The sequence below is a fragment of the Cetorhinus maximus genome, chromosome 19, assembly GCF_964194155.1.
Source record: "Cetorhinus maximus chromosome 19, sCetMax3.hap1.1, whole genome shotgun sequence".
Classification (NCBI taxonomy): Eukaryota; Metazoa; Chordata; class Chondrichthyes; order Lamniformes; family Cetorhinidae; genus Cetorhinus; species Cetorhinus maximus.
In genome coordinates, this window is record NC_135897.1 from 60,182,493 (window position 1) to 60,200,982 (window position 18,490).

General features: G+C 40.9%; 1 protein-coding gene across 1 annotated transcript in view; it reads right to left on the minus strand.

The window, feature by feature from the left end:
- Nucleotides 1-1,203: 1,203 nt before the first annotated feature.
- The window catches only part of ppp1r2 (protein phosphatase 1, regulatory (inhibitor) subunit 2), a 31,126-nt gene continuing 13,839 nt past the window's right edge, over nucleotides 1,204-18,490 (minus strand). The window contains exons 5-6 of the mRNA XM_078563910.1: nucleotides 11,750-11,896; nucleotides 1,204-5,110 (exon numbers count right to left, since the gene is read on the minus strand). Coding sequence (XP_078420036.1) covers nucleotides 5,067-5,110; nucleotides 11,750-11,896 — 191 coding nt within the window. The 3' untranslated portion in view covers nucleotides 1,204-5,066. The remainder of the gene's footprint in view (nucleotides 5,111-11,749; nucleotides 11,897-18,490) is intronic.

Here is an 18,490-nt window from a genome sequence, read left to right on the forward strand (position 1 = left end):
CTAATGCATTTACATCTTTCTTTAAATAAGGAGGCCAGTACTGTACACATTACTGCAGATGCAGTTTCACCAATGTCCTTTACAACTGAAGCATAACCTCCCTCCTTTTGTAATCAATTCCTGCTGTACCTGCATACTAACCTCACAAAAGGTTAGTATGCAGGTACAGCAGGTAATTAGCAAAGCTAATAGAATGTTATCATTTATTGTGAGGGGAACTGATTACAAAAGTAGGGAGATTATGCTTCAGCTGTAACCTCCCTACTGTAGCACTCATTCTCCACGCTAAGGGCTTACTCCCTTAGCCTTCAACTCTGCCGAGGTATCTACGAGACTGTGAGCTCTTCGCCCATAGCTGGGAGTTTGGTTTGTGAGTGCCAAGGCATGTGTACATATTGGCAGGCCAGCACACTGCATGCCTGGGGGCCAAACCTCCTCAGGGTTCCTCAAAGCTTTAGCCTAGGGCCGTGAGGGACCCAGTTTTCTTGTGTCACCACAAGGAGGCACAGTTGAGAACTTGCTGATGGAGAGTACTGACAGGGAGAGACTTAGACATTTGACTCTTTTTTTAAACAATTCTGCTAGCCAGCAGTGTAAGCTGAAAATAAGCAAACTAGCAGGCAAAAGCACAAAGCACGCTAACTCTCTTCACCCAAACACTGCACACATCACATCGATCTTTGGATACACTACACACTCTTGATACCATCAGGGCAAATAGGGACAGGTAATAAGTATAGCTTTGACCAAAGCCCAGGAAAAGAAACGTCTACATGGCATCACATGACTAGACTATCAGTAGGTTGTTGTCATAAACCAATTACAATTAAAACAAATTTCAGGTTAAATCAAATGGCAAAACAGAAAACAAATTTAAGACATCTGATTCTGCTGCCCATGGGGATGGAAAACACAAACATTGAACTCAAGTCTCAAAATTTTCCAACAGTTATAATCAGGAGATGTTTTTTCTAAAAAAAAAAGTGGGTCCTCTTCTGCATTCACCTCAATCCTTTTCCCCAAATTGAATGCGAAACCACATTATAGATATGGAAAATTCAGAGCTCCATTGACCCAGGTCACAATCAAATGTCTGTCTGATGTAAATGTGGATTTGATCTCATTTTAAACTCTTTCATGAAGAAAACAATTTATTGCTCATTGTTGCATGCTCAACCATGTTTGAGTAGTGAAAGGTAAGAGTTTAATAGAATTAGCAGCAACTTTATTTCAATACATTCAATTCAAACACAAATACATTTGTAAAGGTTGTACTTGTGGAGGATTACACAGCAAAACTGCCTCTTTTGTTGCAAATGTATGATTAAATTTCATTAAGTAACACTAAGAAGCTATCATCAATGATGTCCCTATGCAATAACTATCAGTTACCTCTTAAAAACAATAGATCCCAAGAACATCAAGCCCGAAATCCATTTGCATTATTTGGTTGCTGTACAAAATCCAAATCAATTTTGGACAATGTATTTCATTTATGACTTAATATCGAGTTTGCTTTCTTTGTCCAACATTTAAGTCATTTCTTCAGCTATTTTTACTCTAGTTCCATTTTACAGTGATTTGTTTTCATAAGGCCATTTCATACCAGGAGTTTGGATGTATTGAATTCCACTTTGCCAACAATATAAAGAAAGATCCATGGTCTTGAACAGATTTTTTTTTAAAATACAAATGGAGTAATGGATAGAGTAGGAATCAGTGTACTTTAGAAGCGGAAAGAAAGGAAGAGGCTAAAGGGAAGGAAGTATCAAGAATTTTTGAAAGGTAAATCATATATATGCTTCTATTAAACAAGCAAAAGTTTAACAAGACACTTTATATACAGTTTTTCAATCTTAAATGTCAACATGTATCCTTTTTCAGACAAGTGGGGCTAGATTTTGACCATGTGATAGTATAACGCAGGTAATAGCAAATTGGCAACCTCTTTTTTCATTTCCATTTACTAATGGGTTGTCATTATCTCTCATTTTAAACTATCACACAAAGTTAAAATCTACCCCAATGTGTTAAATAGATATTTCTATGATTATTTCTTTGAATGGAACAATGCAGTACATTATATATAAAAAGTGTAAATAATGCATTAAAATATCTAAGACCAAAATAAATCTATAATTTATGTTCAATTTCAATCACGCTTTTTTCCTGTTTACTGCCTTATCAAAATCAAATCTGAAGGATCTTGAACTTAAGGTCTCCTATAAAAATAATTTGTGAAAACTAAATACAGTTAAAAAACTATGTACAAAGTGTTACAGCTGATGATACTGTCACCTTTTACATACAAACATAAGAATTAGGAGTCGTCGGCCACTTGAGCCTGCTCTGTCATTCAATAAGATCATGGCTGATCTAAATGTAACCTAAACCCCACAATCCTGCCCACCCTCGATAACCTTTCACCTCCTTGCTAATTAAGAATCTAACTCTGCCTTAAAAACATTCAAAGACTCTGCTTCCACTGCCTTTTGAGGAATAGAGTTCCAAAAACACTCAACCTTCAGAGAGAAAAAAATTTCTCCTCATCTCTGTCTTAAATGAGCGACCGCTTATTTTTAAACCCCTAGATCTAGATTTTCCTACAAAAGGAAACATCCTCTCCACATCCACCCTGTCAAGACCCCTCAGGAACTTAAAAGTTTCAATTAAGACACTGCTTACTCTTCTAAATTCCAGTGGATACAAGCCTAACCTGTCCAGCCTTTCCTCATAAGACAACTTGCCTATTCCTGGTATTAGTCTAGTAAACCTTCTCTGAACTACTACTACTACTAACACATTTACACCTTTCATTAAGTAAGGAGACCAGTACTGTAGGGAATACTCCAGATGTGGTCTCACCAATACCCTGTACAACTGAAGCATAACCTCCCTACTTTTGTAATCAATTCCCCTCACAATAAATGATAACATTCTATTAGCTTTCCTAATTACCTGCTGTGCCTGCATACTAACTTTTGTGATTCATGCACTGGGACACCCAGATCCCTCAATCTTAGAGCTCTGCAATCTCTCACCATTTAGATAATAATCTTTTTTATTCTTCCTGCCAAAATGTACAATTTCACATTTGCCCACATTATAGTCCATTTGCCAGATCATTGCCCACTCACTTAACCTATGCCACTTTGTAGCCTCCTTACATCCTCTTCATAATGTACTTTCCTACCTGTGTTGTCAACAAATTTAGCAACTATTCCTTCGTGCCTTTCATCCAAGTCATTTACATAAATAGTTTTACAATGAAACCATATAAGCCATAGAGCAGAACTATTCCTAAATAGAGGAGAAAAAAAATCAGTGTGAGGGGTAAAATTTGGGGCCTTTTGCAAACTATCTGAACAAATCATACCCTCAAACTAGTTTCCTAAGCATTGTTGACATTTTTGCACACCAGTTTGATTTGAGGATTTATATTTAAGTATTAAGGTTAGATGCACTTCTCAACTTAGTAACCCTACCATTTAATTAACAAGTTACTTATTACTGTTGACCCAATAATAAATTCAGAATTAAGCTTTACCTAAAATTTGTTTTATCCAATTATAAACACATTCCAAAGTACTTTACTACTTCATATTAAAAAATATTTTTATAATCATATAAACTGAACTATATGGAGTGCAATGTGAAAGGGATAATAGCCCCTTCATTCTCAAGTAAACCAGACAATAAAACTTTCAGTGAATCTATACAAAGTGGCTGTATACCTTTTATTTTATCTCTCCATTCACACAATGGGTATAGTTTTCTTAAATTGAAGTTAACACAATATTGTGTGAAGGCCAAAAGGAGCCAATTCTGCCATGGCTGGAATTAGATATAGTGAATACAGATATGATAATTAGATGAAACATTGCAAGACAATTGTGATCTGTTAAACATTGAGACATTTACTAATGTTCAAGGATGTGCATATCTGTAAAATAAATTCACTTCAATGATATGTTCCATCTAGAACCACAGACAAAATATTCCAGAGAAAATAGGCTTTGGACAATGGAATTATACAATCTTGTTTGAATTATAATAATGGCTTGCTTCTCATCCCGGTAGTGATGGGCTTTATAATGATGTGCTTTTCAAATCCATTAGTTACAATGAATTTCTTAAATCCAAATTTGTGGGGATACACATTTTCAGAGAACAAAATTACATGTAAATCAAAACTATGAGAAGACATTATCCCTTTCATTGCCCTATGTAAAGCTGTACATTACACCAAATTCCGATTCATGCAACTTAATTGGGATTTTATCCCCTTAGCTAAAATAAACTATAGGTAAGTTCTTGACAATGGTGGCACTTAGTAAATATCTTTTCACATGTATTTGATTAGATTTTTAGCATTCCTTAAAAACAGGGCTGCAGTATCCTTAAGTGACACTTGTTAACATCAACACAAGTATAAATTGTGTTAACTTATACCATCAGCAGCACTGAAATTATTTCAAAGACAAAAGATTGCATTAAGTGCTAGCGAATCACTTATCAGGACTTTCATTTTGAGCACTTTCCAAATGTAAGTGCTGCAGAAATCAAAAACTCCTCAAATACAAAAATATTAACTAAAACTGGTTACCTGTTGCAAATATCATATGAAAAAGTATTCAGCAAAAAAATAACTGGATAAGTGTATCAATGTGAACTAAGCACTGTGCACACAGCATCACACAGATACTAAAGTACCACAAGTTGTTTAATAGGCAAGAGAGGCTGCGGTGTTCTGTGCTATGTTCTAGTCAATTAATTCTATGCTACTGCGGTTTCCAGGAAACAAGTGCTTTGTGATTCAACCCCAGTGTAAGCACAAAAAAAACAGGCAGACAGGCACCTCCTGCCCACCTCTCAAGGATTTTATTTACATTACTGTAGAAATACACCGACTGCAAAATTCTGAGTGCACAGATGGAACTACACTTATCTGAATGCAAGTTGGATTGTCCTTGAAGCACCTCAGTGCTCCAATAAGATAAAACCTATTGATGGCAAATGCTGTTAGCTGGGATATTTTTGTGCCAGAATTAAAAAATGGCTCTGTTCTATGAATCAAGGTCCTCATTTTCAGAAAGGTCCTCATCTGTATCTGGTGGGAAAGAAAACACAAAAGTCAGAAAATGAATATTTTTCAAAAATAGTATTGAGCATATTCCTATTTTAGTGATTACTCCTAACCCATGATGAAGCCATTAATAGATTAAGTTAAGCAATTTATTCTAGAAACCTTGCTTGATCCTCATTATTAGGTAACTACATGTTGTTTGTTTATCCACATTAGTCACTTCTTATTTATTGTTGGTAATTTCTATGTGGGGCTGTTCATTTAAGAACTATCCATTATTGGCTTCAGCTAACAGATCAGCCAGTTTTGCTTTTTTAAAGTTAGATTTCACAATTTGGACTAAGAGACTGACAGGTGGATCTTCTTCTTATCGTGACCACGGACAGTCTATACATGGCCCAGCCAGAACTGGACACATTTTTGCGCCTTGTTGTTGAATTCGGCAAGATCTGCAACAGTGCAGGGTTCCTCTAGCGATAGGCATTGCAGGAGATGTTGCATAGTCTGTGGCTCAGTTCCACATTCACAAGTTGTCAGGCTGGTTATATATCCCCATTTGCTTAGTGACACCTTTGAATGACCTACACCAGTCCTAAGTCTATTAAGGCACTTCCAGGTTGCCCAGTTGCAATTAGCTCCTGAGGGAAGGCTTTCATCCGGTAGAATTTCCATCGCTGGGGGTTGTGAGCTGGTCTTTCCACAAGGTGATGCGGGCTTCAGATGGGGTTGATTGTAATGGAACAACACTGTTCATGAAGCTCTTCCTTGACTTTGGGTGGCTGGGTGTAGGTGTATGACCATGTAGAGGGTGCCTCTCATCTGATGTTTGACGGAGTCGCTCTTTCTTGCTGGCTACCATTCTTTTTATATCAGGAGCAGCGATACCCGCCAGGATATACAGGGTTGGTGTTTGTTGGTTTTAAACAGGTGGATAAAGGTAACAAATGGACTGTAGACAAATAACAGCTTGTGCTAGCGTTTCATGAGTTGGTACGTCAGTTAAAAGTGATCATCCGCTAAAGCTCATTTTAACTGGCTTGGATGCTGTATGTCATTTAGTTTACAATTTGTAATTACGTAGTTGGTATCAATGATGCAAAGACAAAAGACCTGATCAGAAAGTGCAAAGGTGTATCATTTCATTAACCTGGTCCTAGCTCCTCTATGTTCCCATTGAGAACATACTATTTTTATTCAAGGCTTTGCAACAACCTACATCTTGAGTCAGATCATTACCAACATCATATATTCCAAGATGCCCAACAAAAGCAAAAGAGACAGTAAGCAGCAGCAGAAAGCAAAGATGCAAGAGTGATTTAGAAATGAAGTTGCAGGGTAGGCCCAAGACGGCTGAAGGAGTATAAGGAAAGGAATATGGACAGGAAGGCAGTCAACAGTTTGGAGGGAATACACCTGATGGAGTCTGTTGCAGAGGTACGCGGGAGTAAGACTGTAAATAAGGATAAGACATGTAAATTTAACAGAGAACCAATGAAGGTTGGTGCCAAAAGTGCAGCAGAACTTAAATGACAGATGCAGGCAACAGCAATTCAGACAAGCTGGACTATAAGCAAACCCCAACTGGAGACAGCAATGGAGAAGGTGAGCCTGGAGCTAAGAAAGGTGATTGGGATTAAAACACAGTCGCTGAGTTAAAAGAAAAAAAAGTAATGAATTTTGAGAGACTGATAGATGTGGTCTTGTTGATGGATTGAATATGGGGTTATGATCCAGGATCAAACAAGAAATCAAAAGTTTCAAAGGGAGGAGAGTGTGAGAAGAGGACCCTGAGTCAGGCAGCCAGCTGCACCTAGAGGAGAGTGTGAGAGGACCACCCCCCACCCCCGTGCCAGGCAGTCAGCAGCACCGAGAGGAGAGCAGAGGAGCTATAAAAACAGCACGACAAGTGGCAAGAGTTCAAGAGCAGAGGTGACAGAGAGTTTGGTGAGGAGGAAGGAGGTGCTCTTTTCCTTTTCTACCTTTCCTCAGAAAGAGGAGCAGCAGCCTTGGTAAGTAGGACCTGGTGAGTAAATTAGAAAGTGTAATATTTTTAAACAAGTAGCTATACTTGGATTTAACTGAGAAGTCCCAGGAATAAGGTAAATTTAGGGAAAATATAATTAAGTAATATAAATAATCCAAAGTAGAATAAAGTTAACGTAAAGGAAGTAGAATTAAGACATGGCAGGGCAGCTCAGTCGAGTGGAATTCATGTCCTGTAATATGTGCAAAGTCATGGACGCTACTGGTGTCCAAGACTACCACATGTGCAGGAAGTGCTGCCAGCTGCAGAAACTTGAGCTCCGGGTTTGAGCTCAAGCAGTGGCTGGAGTCACTGTGGAGTGTCAGCAAAGCTGAGAGCTACCTGGATGGCATGCTCAGAGAAATGGTCACACTGCAGCTTAAGAGCCTAGAGACAGAGAAGGAATGGGTGATCACCAGGCAGACCAAGAGAAGTAGGCAGGTAGTGCAGGAGTCCCCTAGGGTCCCGCTCACCAATCAGTTTTCCGTTTTAGAGGCTGGTGAGGGCGCTGGTTCTTCAGAGAAGTGCAGTCCGAGCTAAGTTTGTGGCACCACAAGCGGCTCAGCTGTACAGGAGGGAAGAAGAAAGAAAGAGCTATAGTGATAGGGGATTCATTGGTTAGGGGAACAGACAGGCATTTCTGTGGCCGTAGATGTGACTCCAGGATGGTATGTTGCCTCCCTGATGCCAGGGTCAAGGATGTCACAGAGCAGCTGCAGGACATTCTTCTGGGGGAGGGTGAACAGCCAGAGGTCATGGTCCACATTGGTGCCATTAACTTAGGTAGGAAGTGGGATGTGGTCCTGCAATCAGAATTTAGGAAGCTGGTAGAAAATTAGCAAGCAGGACCTCAAATGTAATCATCTCTGGATTACTCCCAGTGCCATGTGCAAGAGAGTACAGAAATACTCTGGGACTGGCTCTGGGGAAGATGGTACCAGTGCAAGCCGGATGGGTTGCATCTGAACAGAGCTGAGACTTGAGTTCCTTGCGGGGCATTTTGCTGGCGCTGTTGGCAGGGGTATGGGAACCAGGACAGAATATCAGAGAGAAATACCAGGATGCACAAAATGCTGGGAGAGACAGATAACACTAGAATTGAGAATAGTAAGTTAATAGATGGAGTCGGGGTGAGGGAGAAAGTAACAAAATCTAAATCAGGGTTATTATGCATGTATGTGAATGCACTGAGTATAGTGAATAAGATTGGGGAGTTACAGGTGCAGATTTCCATGTGGAAATATGATGATGTGGCGATGAGAGAGACCTGGCTCAAGGAAGGGCAGAACTGGGTGTTAAATATTCCTGGGTACAAGGTGTTCAGATAAGGTAGGGAAGGAGAAGGGGTGGCGATATTGGTTAAGGAGAGCATTGCAGTGCTAGAGAAAGAGATGTCCCAGAGGGCTCAAGGACAGAATCAATTTGGCTAGAGCTAAGGAACAAAAAGGGTGCAATTACATTGTTCGGTGTAGTCTATAGACCACCAACTAGCGAGAAGGACAAAGAACAAATCTCCAGTGAAATTGCAGAGAGATACATGCATGAGAGAGTAATTATAATGGGGGCTTTAACTGCCTGAATATAGACTGGGACAGTGGTAGTATAAAGGGCGGAGAGGGGAAAAGTTCTTAGATTGTGTTCAGGAACATTTTCTACAGCAGTATACATCCAATCCAACAAGAAAAGATGCGCTATTGGACCTGGTTCCTGGAAATGAAGTGAGCCAAGGAGATCAAATGTCAGTGGAGGAATATTTAGGAGACAGTGATCATTGTTTATTTTAGGGTGATTATAGAAAGGGACGATAGGCAATCCAGAATAAGAATAATTAACTGGACAAGAGTAGACTTCGCTGGGGCAAGAGCAGAGCTGGGCCAGATAGACTGGAACGAAAGATTGGTGGGAAAAACTGTAGCTGAACAATGGGCTACATTCAAAAAAGAATTGGTTCGGGCACAGTCAAGATATATTCCATCGAAAGGGCAAACAAATCCAGAGCGTCCTGGGTGAAAAGGAGATAGAAATTAAGAAAAGAAGAAAAAGTGTGCTTATGTCAGGTAGAAAATACAATTGAGAACCAAGAGAAATGCAGAAGGTTCAGACGGGAGGTGAAAAAACATACAGGAGAAGCAAAGGGGGATTCTGAGAAAAGACTGGCAGCCAGCATAAAGGGGAATCCCAAAGTCTTCTATAGGCATATAAATAGTAAAAAAGTGGTAAAAGGAGGAGTAAGGCAGATTAGGGACCTAAAAGGGAATTTACACATGGATGAAGGGGCCATGACTGAGGTATTAAATGAATACTTTGCATCGGTCTTTACCAAGGAGGTAGGTGTTACACAGGCCATGGTGACATACAAGGAAACTGTCACTAGAAGGTTCAAAATTGATAAGGAGGAAGTGTTGAATAAACTGTCAGTACCTAAAGTTGACAAGGCACCAGGACCAGACAAGATGCATCCAAGCATATTGAAGGAAGTGAGAGTAGATATTGCAGGGGCACTGGCCATAATTTTTCAGTCTTCCCTAGACTCAGGGGAGATGCCAGACGGCTGGAGAATTGCAAACATTATACCCTAATTCAAAAAAGGTTGTAAGGATAAGTCCAGCAATTACAGATCAGTCAGTTTAACTTCAGTGGTGGGCAAGATTCTAGAAACAATTATTCAGGATAGAATTAGTAGTCACATGGAAAAATATAGGTTGAGAATTAAGAGCCAGCATGGATTTCTAAAGGGGAAATCGTGTTTAACCAGCTTCCTGGAGTTTTTTGAAGAGGTTAACAGAAAAGGTCAATGAGGGTAATGCTGTTGATGTGGTGTACATGGACTTTCAAAAGGCATTTGATACAATGCCACACAACAGACTTGAGAGAAAAATTATTGCTCATGGAATAAAAGGGACAGTAGCAACATGGATACAAAATTGGCTGAAAAATAGGGAGCAGAGTGTAATGGTCAATGGATATTTTTCGGACTGGAAGAAGGTTTGTAGTGGGGTTCCCCAGGGGTCGATATTGGGACCCTTGCTTTTCCTGGTATATAGTAATGATCTAGGTCTTGATGTGCAGGGGTCAATTTCAAGGTTTGCAGATGGTATGAAGTTTGGCAGTGTTGTGAACTGCCAAGAGGACAGTGTAGAACTTCAAAAGGACTTAGACAAGTTGGTGGAGTGGACAGATAGGTGGCAGATGAAGTTCAATTCAGACAAGTGTGAGGTGATGCACTTTGGTGGGAGGAACATGGATACACAATATAAAATAAGGGGTGAAATTTTAACGGGTGTAAAGGAGCAAAAAGACCTGGGTTTATATATCATTGAAGGTGGAGGGACAGGCGGAGAGAGCAGTTAATAAAGCATATAGTATCCTGGGCTTTATTAATAGAGGCATAGAGTACAAGAGCAAGGAGGTTATGCTGAATTTATATAAGACACTCATTAGACTTCAGCTGGAGTATTGTGTATGGTTCTGGGCACCACGCTATAAGGAGGATGTGAACACATTGGAAAAAATGCAGAAGAGGTTTACAAGAATGGTTACAGGGATGAGAAACTTCAGTTACGAAGATAGATTGGAGAGGTTGGGACCGTTCTCCTTGGAGAGGTGTCTAAGAGATTTGATAGAGACGTTCAAAATCATGAGGGAGCTGTACAGAGTTGATAGGGAGAAGCTGTTCCCGCTCGTAAAAGGATCCAGAACGAGAGGGCACAGATTTAAAGTGATTTGCAAAGAAGCAAATGTGACGTGAGAGAAAACTTTTTCACACGAGTGGTTGGGGTCTGGAATGCATTGCCTGGAAGTGTGGTGGAGGCAGGTTCAATTGAGGCATCCAAGAGGGCATTAGATGATTACTTGAATAGAAACAATGTGCAGGGGTACGGGGAAAAGGCAGGGCAATGGCACTAAGTCATAATGTTCATTTGGAGAGCCGGTACAGACACGGGAGGCCGAATGGCCTCCTCCTGTGCTGTTAAAATATTGTGATTATCCCATGTGGCTGAGCTCAAACAAACAGCCAGGAAGGAGAACACCAGGGGGCTCAAGGGAATTAAGTACTATGGTTTTAACCTTGCTGGTGTTAGGTGAAGGAAATACTGGTGTGTTCACAACTTATGTCAGAATTTTCAGATCTAGGAATTGTAGTCCAATATTTCTAAATTAGAGTAAGCAATAACGCAGACTGGTGGAAGGAGGCGGCAATAGTGTAGCCATTATGCAATATTCCAACAGACAAGTCTTGAAATTTACGTGTGAGTGACAATTCATACTTTACCAACAAGTAGGGACAATCTGAACAACTTATAATTAAAATGCTTGAAGTCCTGATGCTTTACATGCTGTGTTTTTTTGTACAGGTGAATGCAGAAGTGTTGCTGAACAAGTCCTTAGATGTGTTAAATATTAGGTGTTTCTTAAATGTCAAAACATAATGACTTTACATCAGTTTACAATTTCAACAACCTACACTTAGCATAGGTTTCAATATTTGAATGGCTGACAGTAAATTTTCAGTTTCTGATCTGTGAAATTATTGTGAATTTTAAAACTAAGGTATAATCAGATTTGCCCCAAATTACTTTAGTTCCAAATCCATTACAAACCACATATTTCATGTAAAAATGCAGTATTTTATTGTTTACCATCTTCAAAGACCTCTAGATCTCGAGCTCCTTTCATGTCATCTTCATCATCTTCGAGGTCCTTGGCAATTAACTGTCTTGCTAATTTGATATTCATGCCTTCATTGTAATGCATTTTTCTCTTCATCTCAAACTGCTTCTTGTTTTCTTCAAAGAAAAAAAATTAGAAAAATCATAATGTGAAGTTCTACTTTTTTAAGCAAGGATTACTGCCCTTTCCCAGAGAAAGGGAGTCCATCAGACCTGTTGCAGAAAAATTAGCTTTAAAAAATCGGAAACTAAAGAGACATTTTCTGACCCCTCAGCCATTGAATGGTGCATCATGGAACCAAGAATAGGGGTTCAAACATTAAAGGACTTTAATCAAATGAAGTTCATGCCTACAGAAAAGCAATCTTATTAGCTCTATTACTGGCCTTAAAGATTTTACAACAAATACAATAAATTTCTCAAGCTGAATACAGCACAAACTTTGCAAATATTTGGATAAACACTGCAGTTACCAGGAAAGTTTCAATCTTTTAATATAAAAACAACTTCACAGCAGCTTCTCTATAAACCAAGGATACACATGTCAAACCTGCACTTATTCACTGATTCTGCATTTGTCCTAGACATAAACTGATTGCCATTTGTCACAGACTTTCACATTTCACTTTATCATAACTTACAACACTATAATAAAATAGAAAAGCTGAATGACTGAAATCTTAAAATATTAAGATGTTGCTAAATACACAGGTTAGCATCTGTAAAGAGAAGTGACAGGTTAGAACATACATATCCTTTATCAGAACGCTTTGTAAGTAAATTCTTAAGATAATTGGCAGGATGTGACGAGTGGAGTCCCACAGGGATGATTTGATTGAAGTATACAAGATCCTGAAGAACCTTGACAAGGTGGACGTTGAAAGGATGTTTCCTCTTGTGGGTGAGTGCAGGGCTAGGGGGCATTGTTTTAAAATTAGGGGTTGCCCTTTTAGGACAGAAATGAGGAGAAATTCCCTCACTTTCTGAGCGTTGTGCGGCTTTGGAACTCTGCCTCAGAAGACAGTGGAGGCGGGGTCATTGAATATTTTTAAAGCAGAGGTAGATAGATTTGTGTTAGGTAAGAGAATCAAAGGATGTCGGTGGTGGTGGTGGTGGGTGGGTGGGTGGGGGGGGGGGGGAATGCTCTGTACTGGAGCCTCAACTTTTTACAATTTACATCAATGACTTGGATGAGGGGAGTGAAGGCATGGTAGCTAAATCTGCAGATGACACAAAGATACGTAAGGAAGTATGTTGTGAAGAGAGCATGAGGAGGTTGCAGATGGATATAGACTGAGTAGGCATAGGTCTGGCAATTGGAGTTTAATGTGGGAAATGTGAAGCTTTCACTTTGGAAGGAAGAACAAAAAAGCAGAGTATTACTTAAATGGAGAACGGCTGCATAATTCTGAGGTGCATGAGGGACCTAGGTGTTCTAGTACATGAGTCACAAAAAGTTAGTATGCAGGTACAGCAAGTAATTAAAACTAATGGAATGCTATCCTTTATTACGAGAGAATTTGAACATAAAAGTATGAGTTAACATTTCAAGTCCGTATGACTTCTTCAGATCTGAAGAGTCATACAGACTCAAAACTTTAACTCTTTCTCTCCACGGATGCTGTCAGACCTGCTGAGTTTTTCCAGAATTTTTTGATTTTGTTTCAGATTTCCAGCATCTATAGTATTTTGCCTTTATAAAAGTAAGTGTGTTATGCTTCAGTTATACAGGGCATGCATGCTTATTTAAGGAAGGATGTAAATGCGTTGGAGGCAGTTCAGAGGTGGTTTACGAGATTGATACCTGGAATGAGTGGGTTGTCTTATGAGGAAAGGTTGGACATACTGAGCTAATTTCAACTGGAATTTAGAAGAGTGAGGGGTGATTTGATTGAAGTATACAAGATCCTGAAGAACCTTGACAAGGTGACGTTGAAAGGATGTTTCCTCTTGTGGGTGAGTGCAGGGCTAGGGGACATTGTTTTAAAATTAGGGGTTGCTCTTTTAGGACAGAAATGAGGAGAAATTCCCTCACTTTCTGAGCGTTGTGCGGCTTTGGAACTCTGCCTCAGAAGACAGTGGAGGCGGGGTCATTGAATATTTTTAAGGCAGAGGTAGATTGATTCTCTTACCTAACACGAATCTATCAAAGGTTGTCGGGCGTTGTAGGTGGAATTCGAAACACAAGCAGATTAGCCATGATCTTATTGAATGATGGAGCAGGCTCAAGTGGCTGAATGGTCTAGTCCTGTTCTTATTTCTTATGTTTCTTATAATTTTAAGAAAAATACCTACATTTCAGAATCACAGTTTGAATCAAATTGTAATAAATATGGAGCCCTGAAATTTGTTTACAGGCTCCTATAGCATTTTGCGAAATTTATTCCTAGTAGTGAATTTCCTGTCAAATGAACCAAAGGGAGCCATCAGAATGCAACACAGCAAGTTCCACAAAAAGACACATAATTAAAAATTGTTTGAAGTTTTTAAGAACAGCAAGAATAAAGGAAAATAATCTGCCTTGGCCAGCAAATCAGTTATAAATAATACAATCATGACATTTACATGGTCACAGACAGTTGACAATGAAAGTTAGTACAAAACTATTTCATGCAGTGGTAAACATCTGGAATGTAGGAACATAGGAACAAGATTAAACCATTCAGCCCATCAAGCCTGATCTGCCATTCAATACAATCATGACCGATCACTCACTACAATGCCTTTTTCCGACTCTATCCCTATATCCCTTTATGACATTGACAGATTTCAAAAGACCAATCTCTACTTTAAACATATTCAATGATTGAGCTTCCACAGCCCTCTGGGGTTGAGAATTCCAAAGATTCACAAACCTCGCAGTCAAAAAGCTTATCATCTTGGTCCTAAGTGGCTTCCCCTTTAATTTGAAAATGTGCCCCCTGGTCCTGGACTCCCGAATCAAGGGAAACATCTTACATCCCTTTAAGTATTTTGCAGGTTTCAATGAGATCACCTCTCATTCTTCAAAACTCTAGAGAACACAGGCCCAGTTTCCCCAATCACTCTTCATAGGACAGTCCTGCCATCCTGGGAACAAGTCTTCGTTGCACTACCTCTATGGCAATAATATCCTGCCTAAGGTAAGGGGACCAAAACTGCACACAGTACTCCAGGTGTGGTCTAACCATGGTTCTATACAATTGAAGCAAGACTTCACCACTCCTGTACTCAAATCCTCTTGGGATATAAATTCACATATGGGATATATTTATACCAGCTACTCAAAAACCATAAAGTCCTGGTCACCCTTTTCTGTGACATAAGAACGGAACAACTCGAGGATAGGAGGCAATGGAAAAGCAACCACAGAGTTTGACAGAACTAACAGTTTGAAAGTGATGAAAGACAGCAGGAATGTGTACATTAAAAGTCAAGCAAAGAATTAGTTTAGGTCTTAAGAGTAACAATATTTTTATTTTGTCAATGAGTTAGATAAAATACACTCCACTGTAAATATATTACTATACACATCCCAGCTAGATTTTATTTATTTATTTGCATAATACAACTTTCTAATTTTAAATCGGGTCTATAATCCTCTGCCCCTATTGAACATATTACTTCTCATGGCAAAGGCAGACACTGGAAGATATGGTAGATTGAGGGCCGGATTTTCATGTCCTCCAGGGGTTGAGAATCACCAAAACTTACTTTCTGTGGTAAATTAAAATTTTGCAAATAAATTTGGGCCCATGCAATTTTTCCACAGTCAGGAAGAGGTTTGGGTTAGGATTGGGTTGCGACCCTGCAAGCACATCTTCTGAGGTCTGGGCCCCTAATGACAGCCCAACAGGAAATTTGGTTTTCATGTCGCCTAGCATTTTAGCTGGGTCAGAGAGGTTTGGAAGGCTTCTGAAAACCCACCTTGTTTGAGAGCTTGAGAACCTTGGTGGAAGCCTGCTAAGTGCTGGGTATTTTGAAAACTTCAAGTATCATTATTAGGTGGTACATAAGTTAGATGTGTTTTTACTACAGTGATAGCCTCTGTCCTTAGCAAAGCTAAGTTGACCCTTACACTGATCAGCATCGTGTTAAGTGTTGAGATGCATGAGTAATTTTGCTATTGGGAAAAGTGCTATTATGCATTCAAAACTGAAGAAAACATTGCTTTGGAACTCAAATGCAGGATTCCCAAACACTGGGTTGCGAATCACTGTTGGGGTCACAGGCCAATCATTTGGGTCATGAGTTCCAAGGCTGCAATTTTTTTTAATTCATTCATGGGATATGGGCTTCGCTGGCTGGGCCAGCATTTATTGCCCATCCCTAGTTGCCCTTGAGAAGGTGATGGTGAGCTGCTTGAACCTGTGCAGTCCGTGTGGTGTGGGTACACCCACAGTGTTGTTAGGGAGTTCCAGGATTTTGACCCAGCAATAGTGAAACAATGGCAATATATTTCCAAGTCAGGATAATGAGTGACTTGGAGGAGAACTTCTAGGTGGTGGTATTCCCATGTGTCTGCTGCCCTTGTACTTCCAGATGGTAGTGGTCGTGGGTTTGGAAGGTGCCGTCAAAGGAGCCTTGGTGAATTCCTGAAGTACATCTTGTAGATGGTACACACTGCTGCTACTGTGCGTCGGTGGTGGAGGGAGTGAACATTTGTGGATGTGGTGCCAATCAAGTGGGCTGCTTTGTCCTGGGTGGTGTCAAGCTTCTTGAGCGTTGTGGGAGCTGCACTCATCCAGGCAAGTGGGGAGTATTACATCACAGTCCCGTCTTGTGCCTTGTAGATGGCACAAGACAGGCTTTGGGGAGTCAGGAGGTGGGTTACGTGTTGCACTATTCCTAGCCTCTGACCTGCTTTTGTAGCCACAGTATTTAGATGGCTAGTCCAGTTCAGTTGCTGGTCAATGGCAACCCCCAGGATGTTGATAGTGGAGGATTCAGTGATGGTAATGCCATTGAACATCAAGGGGTGATGGTTGGATTCTCTCTTATTGGAGATGGCCATTGCCTAGCACTTGTGTGGTGCGAATGTTAACTTGCCACTTGTCAGCCCAAGCCTGGATATTGTCCAGGTCTTGCTGCATTTGAACATGGATTGCTTCAGTATCTGAGGAGTCGCGAATGGTGCTGAATATTGTGCAATCATCAGCGAACATCCCTACTTCTGACCTTATGACGGAAGGAAGGTCATTGATGAAGCAGCTGAAGATGGTTGGGTAGAGGACACTACTCTGAGGAACGAGTGCAGTGATATCCCGGAGTTGAGATGACTGACCTCCAACAATCACAACCATCTTCCTTTGTGATAGGTATGACTCCAACCAGCGGAGAGTTTTCCCCAATTCCCAGTGACTCCAGTTTTGCTAGGGCTCACTGGATGCCACACTCCGTCAAATGTGGCCTTGATGTCAAGGGCAGTCACTCTCACCTCAGGGGTTCAGCTCTTTTGTCCACGTTAGAACCAAGGCTGTAGTGAGGTCAGGAGCTAAGTGGCCCTGGTGGAACCCAAACTGGGCGTCAGTGAGCAGGTTATTGCTAAGCAAGTGCTGCTTGATAGCACTGTTGATGACCCCTTCCACTACTTTACTGAGGATGGAGAGTAGCCTGAACGGGGCGGTAACTGGCCGGATTGGATTTGTTCTGTTTTTTGTGTACAGGACATACCTGGGCAATTTTCCACATGGAAATGTCAGTGCTGTAGCTGTACTGGAACAGCTTGGCCAGGGGCGTGGCAAGTTCTGGAGCACAAGTCTTCAGTACTATTGCTGGATTATTGTCAGGGCCCACAGCCTTTGGAGTATCCAGTGCTTTCAACCGTTTCTTGATATCACGTGGAGTGAATCGAATTGGCTGAAGACTGGCACCTGTGATGCTGGGGACCCCTGGAGAAGGCAGAGATGGATCATCCACTCGGCACTTCTGGCTGAAGATTGTAGCAAATTATCTTTTACACTGATGTGCTGGGCTCCTCCATCATTGAGAGTGGAGATATTTCTGGAGTCTCCTCCTCCAGTGAGTTGTTTAATTGTCCACCACCATTCACGACTGGATGTGGCAGGACTGCAGAGCTTAGATCTGATCCGTTGGTTGTGGGATCTCTCAGCCCTGTCTATCACTTGCTGCTAATGCTGTTTGGCACGCAAGTAGTCCTGTGTTACACCTTCACCAGGTTGACACCTCATTTTTAGGTGTGCCTGGTGCTGCACCTAGCATGCCCTCCTGCACTGTTCATTGAACCAGGGTTGATCCCCTGGCTTGATGGTAATGGTAGACTGGGGGATATGCCAGGCAATGAGGGTACAGATTGTGTTCGAGTACAATTCTACTGCTGCTTGTGGCCCACAGCGCCTCATGGATGCCCATTCTTGAGTTGCTAGATCTGTTCAAAATCTATCTCACTTGGTAGTTCCACACGACACGATGGAGGGTATCCTCAACGTGAAGCTGGGACTTCATCTCCACAATGATGGTATCGGTGGGAGTGACCACCGCACAGTCATGGACAGATGCATCTGTGGCAGGTAGGTTGGTGAGGATGAGGTCAAGTGTGTTTTTCCCTCTTGTTGGTTCCCTCACCACCTGCCGCAGACCCAGTCTAGCAGCTATGTACTTTCGGACTCCGCCAGCTCGGTCAGTATTGGTGCTACCGAGCCACTCTTGGTAGTCAACATTGAAGTTCCTCACCCAGGTTACATTCTGCGCCCTTGCCACCCTTAGTGCTTC